The sequence below is a fragment of the Tupaia chinensis genome, unplaced genomic scaffold (genome assembly GCF_000334495.1).
Source record: "Tupaia chinensis unplaced genomic scaffold, TupChi_1.0 Scaffold000565_1, whole genome shotgun sequence".
Taxonomy (NCBI): domain Eukaryota; kingdom Metazoa; phylum Chordata; class Mammalia; order Scandentia; family Tupaiidae; genus Tupaia; species Tupaia belangeri.
Window position 1 is genome coordinate 1,709,342 of NW_006160078.1, and position 8,265 is coordinate 1,717,606.

Below are 8,265 nucleotides of genomic sequence, written 5' to 3' on the forward strand. Positions count from 1 at the left end.
CCCTACAGACTGGAGAAGCCCAATTTGGACCTTTTGTTTTCATTCCAGTCCATTCAAGCAGTGTGAATAGATTTTAATTCTTAGCCCCCTTTGAAGTATGGAAATGTAAATTTTGCTCTTTCTTCATGGAATATTTTTCAAGATGTCACCTTGCAGAGTTCACCAAATACATACCTAGACTACTTAGGTACCTGCTTTCACGTTTTCTTGCATTGATTTATGTGTGTACACACACGCGCAGAGTCTCGTTTCACTTAACAGCGAGGATTGGTCTGAGAAATGTGTTGTTAGGCAACTTTGTCATTGTGTGACTATCATAGAGTGGTATAGCCCATTACACAATTAGGGTGTATGGTATAGCTTATATGCTTCTTATGGGACCACTCTTGTATATGTGGCCTGTTGTTGATAAAATGTTTCGTCACACATATCTGTACACAATGTACTTTAAAATTTATAAAAGTGAACATATTATATCGTTTGCAATTTGCTCTTATTCCCTTAACAATAACACACGGGCATCTTGTAAGCCTTACATGTTTGTTTTACAACTTGACTTTTAATGTCTGTACAGTGTTCAATCCCATAGCTATGTCATCATTTATTTAATGTGGTAAATTATCTGGAAACAAAAAATTACCACTGTATTGTACTGTACCAAAATAAAGATACTACTATAGCTGATGTTGCCATGACAGGAAGAAACCAAAACAACCCTTCTATTAGAACTGAAAATAAAATGAAAAAAAAAGCTATTGTTATTGTAAAACACAAAAATCTAAGGAAGTAGATGACATGTGGATGCAAGGATTACAAGGAGTGAGTGCTATTGACTTGGTCAACATCTGGGTGAAGGAGAAAGATCCGGAATCAGTCATGGGTTTGCTGGATGGAGAGATGGGGGTGGGAATGGAGAATGACACAGATCGTTAAATCCTCACTTCAGATGATAGTTTATGTTATGTTGTTTAATCCAGACCTTTTTAGCTGGTTACTGGAGAATCAAAATCCCAATCGATTTGCATTTTATTGTTTTGTTTAATGCCCTCTGACAGATACTCTATGGAAAGGGTTCCCAAGGAGTGGGTTCCTCTAAGAATAATTCAGACTAAATAATAAAGTTGTGAATACTTTTCAGATGACTGTAAAATAGAGTCTCAAGAGAATATCAGGACATATCTATCTCAAGCCAGAGCAAAAGGAAATTGAATGCAGAGGCAAAAACTGGCAATTTAAAGAGAAATTTGAGGAAATTTTGACACATCCTCTGTAAACTGGGGCCAGAATGAAAGTCCGTATTTTTCCAAATAGTCGGCTTGACTGTATCTCAAATGACGACCATTGTTTTCCTGTCACTCCGGGTCAGGCAGCATGTGCATTACAGGTCATAATAATAGAACACCATACTTTTTCAGAATTGCCCATTCAGCTCGCCTTTGGCCCTGTCAGTCATGGCAGCCTAATCCTTCTTGCACACTACGTGTCCCCTCTCTGTGGTGAGAGGACAGAACCCAGGATGCATACACAGAATTACAAAGAGAAAGGGGGCACTTGCCTCTCTGTCACCTCAGAAGCCATTAATGTGAACAGGGCAAGGAAAATGCTGTACCTGCCCAAGCTGAAGGGAGGACTTGGAGGAAGGAAACCCAGGACTTACTTTCCTAAAGCAAAGCATTCCAACTTGACCGTTGCTCCTTTTGCCGTTGGGACCGTTTCTGGGAACTGTACTTCTATTTTGGGCTCATATTCACCCATCACTCCTGTAGATAAACATAAGAGTTAGTCTTGGAAATTCTTTTAAAATGGCACATTATAAAAAGTGTTTTTCTGTTTATGTAGGATGCTGCTTTACATCATTATGTGCCCAATTAATTCCGTCATTTAATGCAGGTCCCTTCTCTAACAGTCATGAATTGTACCTCTTCTTTGAATTACTGCTAGAGAAAGATTTGTATCATAGCGCCACACCATCTGCCTAGGATTAAATTCTCCATGCATATGACTTTGCTTCTCAAAAATACATTTTAAGGCAGTCACTAGGAAAAGAAGGTGGGGGAGGGATAAAGTCCTAGTCACCAGCAAAATAAATCAGTTAACTGTTTGGAAACACTGCAGAAAAATTTAAACTATTTTACAAGTATTTTTAAAATAAATATAAGTATATGCTTTATCATATCTATAAAAGGAACACTTTTTCTAAGCAATTGTTATGTGGTCACCATTTTCCCTTCCAAGATCAATCTGAATTGATCAGAAATTAGCATATGCAAGGTAACATCAAATACTTGTATTTTTTATTATATTCTGAACCAATGAAAAAAGGATAATAGGAAGCAAAACAGCCTTTAAGTTATACCAACCTAGCCCATGGCATTTTTACCTTGACAGTTGTATTCTCCCATTTCTCCCATATTCTGGGAAATGACAGTACAGCAAATTAACTCCCTGCCTTATAACTGAATATTTATCAATTATTTCTTATCAATACATTCTTGTTTTTTTTTTTTTTTTTTTGAGGGGGAGTTTTTGTTATAGGGTGTGTGCACTCACCAGAAAGACAAGAGAGGGACAGAGAGACAGACAGAGAGAAATCACACTGTGGAGGGGCGGGGGTGGCCATGCCACAATCCTTTCTCCTCCATTCTCCTCTTAGGATCTTGGGAACGCATGCACACGTGCCCAGAGTGGGTTTAAGCCACCAGGTCTGGGACTTGAACTGTGGTCGACTTCAAGGGAGTCCAGTGACATAGACATTAGACCAATTGCTGGTCCCATCTTATCAATACGTTCTTGACCCTGTCTACCAATATTCTGTTTTAGTAAAACATTCATTCCTAATCAATTTCTGGTCATTTTCCATAATCTCTGATTCCATTACGCCAATATAAAATTTGGAATTATCTATCTTAGTAGAAAATGATAGAACTCTCCAGTTCATCTCTCCTTTGGGAAAAAGGAGTCAGAGAAAAGAAGACCAATGGATTCAGAAGACAAGGTTAAAAACAGGGAATAGACAGGGAAAGGTACAATAACAGAAGATATGATTTCATTCATTTTGAGAGGTGACCTTTTTCATCTTTCCATTCTTTCAGAGTTCAAGAAGCATCAAACGATCTCCTTAATCTTTGAAAAAATAATAACCTGAGTTTCAGATGGCCTACAATTTAGCTAGGCTTACTATGAGGTGTTTTATTAACAGCATAACCCTGAACACAATTATTTTTTAATTTTTGTTTTTGTTTCTCCATCCCCACAATGACATTATGCACCGGATTTGGAAGGGATGCTGATATAATTCAGTTTAGCATTCAATGTCTTGATATTAGTTTCCTAACAGATGCACACTTTTCTAGAGGTTCCATAGTTAGCAACCTATTCTTGAAATGATGCCTACCTCAGAAGGTTAAAATTATAGTTCTGATCTATCCCTTCCTTTTACAAGCAGGTCTGTCATCTCAAAGGGGATGAACAGTTTGTCTTTAGCCCTATAGCAAATTAGTTAGTGTTGAAATTCTGGCTCCAGACTCCTGGTCTTAATCTCACCACTGCAATGAATTGCACCACAACACTAGCTTAGAACACACTAAATCCATGCTTAAAGGTTCAGATACAAAATCATTCCACTGTTTTGGGCCAATCTCTATGCTCTGAAGTCTCTCTCTCTCTTTTACCATTATTATTTATTTTATTTATTATTGTTTGCTATAGTGCACATGCATTTGCCAGAGAGAGGCACACACACACACACACACACACACACACACACACACACAGAGAGAGAAAGAGAGAGAGAGAGAGAGAGAGAGAATTCAATGTCTTGATATTAGTTTCCTAACAGATGCACACTTTTCTAGAGGTTCCATAGTTAGCAACCTATTCTTGAAATGATGCCTACCTCAGAAGGTTAAAATTATAGTTCTGATCTATCCCTTCCTTTTACAAGCAGGTCTGTCATCTCAAAGGGGATGAACAGTTTGTCTTTAGCCCTATAGCAAATTAGTTAGTGTTGAAATTCTGGCTCCAGACTCCTGGTCTTAATCTCACCACTGCAATGAATTGCACCACAACACTAGCTTAGAACACACTAAATCCATGCTTAAAGGTTCAGATACAAAATCATTCCACTGTTTTGGGCCAATCTCTATGCTCTGAAGTCTCTCTCTCTCTTTTACCATTATTATTTATTTTATTTATTATTGTTTGCTATAGTGCACATGCATTTGCCAGAGAGAGGCACACACACACACACACACACACACAGAGAGAGAGAGAAAGAGAGAGAGAGAGAGAGAGAGAGAGACAGACAGACAGACAGATAGTGAGAAAGCAAGCTGCTAGGTCCGGGACTTGAACCATGGTCGGTTCTGTAGGAGTTCAGCATCTTATTCACCACACCACCTGCTGTCCATGTGCTCTGAGGTCTCTTGCACCGAAGTTTGGGTTTGCTTTCATTTATGCATTAGCAGAAAGCTGGCCTGGTGCATGATAACAACAGCGCTCACACACAGCTGCTGAACTTGCTAACAAACAGCCTGTATGGTTGAATCATCATCCCATAAATATCAGTAGTATGACTCCGAGTGCAGTGAGCAAGTTAACACCTTTTAGTGCTGTGTATGTGGCTATGTACTCAAGAGCAGTGTTAATTAAAAAAAAGAATTGCCTTGAGAGAAAGAGATCTTTTGTCCTCTCAGGAAATGAAGACAGTCTGCACTGCATTGCATCATGCATGGAGGGAGATGAGACAGTGAGGAGCAAGGATGTCTGAGAAGTATCCATTTTTCCCTAGTCTCCCTCTTCTTATAAACACTACATGTAAATGGAATTTCTTTAACTCAGCTAAGAAAATAACATCAAGGAGCAAACGTGTCTTATATAACCTTATTCTGAAGAATCAAAATATCACTGGGATTACAGAAACAGCAATGTCCCAGAGCCGTGAACTATTTTCCCCTCATCCTAAAATCCTACCTATTAGGCCCGACTGTGAGTCCATTCTTCCAGAATTCTTCACCGAATTACTGATTTCTCTTCTCCACTGTATGTCCTATTCTCTAGCCCACAATGATTTTTTTTAATTATTTTATTTTATTATTGTTAGTTATTTTAATTTTCTATAGGGCACATGCACTCACAGAGAGAGAGAGAGAAAGTGAGAAAGTAAGCCATCAGATTCGGGACTCAAACTGTGGTTGGTCATGTGAGAGTCCAAGTGCCTTAACTACCATGCCACTGGCTTGCCCCACCCACAGTGGTTTTTTTGTTTTGTTTTGTTTTTTAATTTAATTTGTCAGAGGGCATGTGCATTTGCTAGATAAATAGAGAGGGGAGAAAGTAAGAAACTGCTCATAGGGAGTCATCAGGCTGCAATACCTTCTCCATTTTCCCCTTCTTTCAAGATTTTGGGCATGCACATGCACTCAGGGTGTTTTATAAGCTGCTCGGTCAAGGACCCAAACTATGCCATTGGCCATGTGAGATCCAGCTACCTTAACCACTGTATCAGAGGCTCAGCCCACTGCGGTCTTTTTTTTTTTTTTTTTTTTTTTTTTTTTTAAGAGGGGTTTTTTTTTTTTTTTCAAGAGAGATTGCTGCTATAGGGTGCAGGTGCTTGCCAGAAAGACATAGAGACAGAGAGACAGAAAGCAAGAAATCATCCTCCGGGATGTATGGCTATGCTTCAATCCCTTCTCCTCCATTCTCCTGTCAGGATTTTGGGCATGCATGCACATGTGCATGGCATGAGTTTTAAGCCTCTGGATTAGAGATCCAATCCATGGTCGACTATGTGGGAGTCCAGGGACGTAACCATTATGACATTTGCTGATCTTTTAATGACCAGAAAGTATAAAACCTTTTCTGCCTCAGTTACTGTTGTTTCCCATGAAATTTTTTTTTAAATAACAATTTTTTGAGATATAACTTACATGCCAAAAAACTCACCAATTTTATGTGTACAATTCAACTGGTTTTAGCAAATTGCTGAGTTGTGCGGCCATCACCATAAGCCAGCTTTAGAACATTTCCCTTACCCCAATAAGATCTCACATGCCTTTTTATAGTTAATCCAGTCTAAGTCCTGATTTCTTTCTCCTCACATTTTGCCTTTCCTAGACTTCCATATAAATGGAATTGTACAATATGTGGTATTGTGTGTCTCATTTCTTTCACTGAACTACTTTATCTACAATAATCCTCCTTCCAAGTAAGGTCACATACTGAGCATTAGGACATCAAAATATTTTCTCGAGGAAACACAGTGATGCCCATAAAACGGGTGGATGACATGTGGTTACTTCCACTTTTAGCTAGTACCAGTAATGCTTTTGTAACATTCACGTGCAAGTCTTCGTGTGAACATATTAGGTTGCTGGGAAAGTCACAATGTTATTTCTCTGTTTTTCTATGCAAAAATGCATCGGTACTTTCCTGACAGCTCAATATTTCCATTTCTCTTGATTCCCCGTGACTTTACCTGGATAAAGCTTTCTCTTGATTCATATCTCAGTTACAATGATGCCACCTCAGAATAGTATTTTCTGATCACCTTATCTAAAATGGGTCCCTATTGTTATTCTCAGTTAACATTTTATTTCTTTCATGTTACTTATCACCTTCTATAGTTTCCTTCTTTGTTCATGTGTTTAGGGTCTGTCTTCCATCTAGACGGTAAAAGACATAACATCAAATCATGTGTCTTTTTATCATTATCTTCCTAACTTCTATTGCCTTTCTTCACTCAATAGGTATTCAGTAAATAACTACTGACATAGACATTCTATGAACTTCAGGGCACCTATTGAATGGCAAAAATGTTTTCTATCATCTTTATACTATTTATATACATGGCATCTCTTCTGCTGAACTTCAACCTCTTTGCTGAATTAAAGTCCTTTTGATGTTTCTTTTTTCTTCCTGTATCACTCAGTACCAATAATACAATGGGAAAAATGTGATGAGTAAGAGTCTATGGATGGGAGGAAAACAAGGAATATTGGTCTTTATACTGTGACACTTAATTGCTACTAAGTCAAACATGTACTTCTTTCTAAGCATGAAAATAATTTATTATCATTGTGACTTCTAGTACATATTCACTCACTGAAGATCATCTTTGACTAAAATGGACTGTATAGGTGTTTACCTGGTCACATGGGATGGTTAGTAGGTGGATGATACACAGTGACCCATACTGATGGGTGTAGGATCACTAAAAACAGAATCATCAGTAATAACATACATTGATATGGACATATGGCAGTAGTCATGGTATATAAAGATGGAGATCATAGATAGAAGGAAATGGCTTTTACTGCCATTTAAGGAAATTTTATTGTATATAGAAATTGTCCTAGTATTAAAGTCATAACATTGAAGGAAGCAACTATCTTCAACTATATTATGAACAACTTTTTGGAACATTTTTGAACTATTCTATTTAATTTGCTTACATCTGGCACAGGCTCTTCTCTCTCCCTCCCTCCCTGCCTCTCTCTCTCTCTCTGTCTCTCTCTCTATTTATCTATGTGTGTGTGTGTGCGCAGTTGGGGCCATCAGGTGGCATGGTGATTAAAGTGCTAGGTTCCCACATAGCTGGCCACAGTTTGAGCCCCAGATATGATGACTGGAAAATCATGCTGGGTGTGCGTGTATGCATATCCAAAATTCCAGAGGAGAATGGAGGAGAAGGGAATGCAGGATGGCTATCTCTCCTGAAGGTGCTTTCTTACTTTTCTGCTTTCTATCTTTGTCTCTTGCAAGCACACACACTCTATGGCAATAAATTAAAAATAAAATAAAATAGAGAAAAGGCCTTCTTCAAGAGACAGACAGCTCCATGGCTCCTGCGATCTAGCCATTTTGGGAGAAAGGAAGATGCCCCACTGATAACTGGGCCTCCAGCATACAAAACTCGTGTGTTTGAACTTCCAAGTTTGGAAAGAAACCGACCATCCACCAGATGACTAGAAATTGCTGCAGGACCACAAGAAATGTGGGGAAGCAAGAAAATACCTCTCCTCCAAGGGAAAAGGATAACTTGTCTTCATCCACACACAGTTCAAGGGAATTCATGGAAATGTCTGATAAAGAATTCAGAACATTCATAATGGCAAAACTAACAGAGATGGAAGAGAAGAGAGACAATGAACTGCTGAAGAGGAAGGAGAAAGAAGTTGTTGAGTTCCAGGAGGTGAGGAAATTCATGCAAGATCTAAAAGAGGAATTGCACACTTTACAAAAGAATCAGATGGAACTGTTAGAGAT

The 8,265-nt window shown here is 38.5% G+C and overlaps 1 protein-coding gene across 1 annotated transcript in view; it reads right to left on the bottom strand.

Annotated features, from left to right (window-relative positions):
• The window catches only part of CNTN4 (contactin 4), a 252,313-nt gene that overhangs the window by 222,149 nt on the left and 21,899 nt on the right, over positions 1-8,265 (bottom strand). Inside the window, exon 2 of the mRNA XM_006157939.3 lies at positions 1,658-1,760. Coding sequence (XP_006158001.1) covers positions 1,658-1,755 — 98 coding nt within the window. The 5' untranslated portion in view covers positions 1,756-1,760. The remainder of the gene's footprint in view (positions 1-1,657; positions 1,761-8,265) is intronic.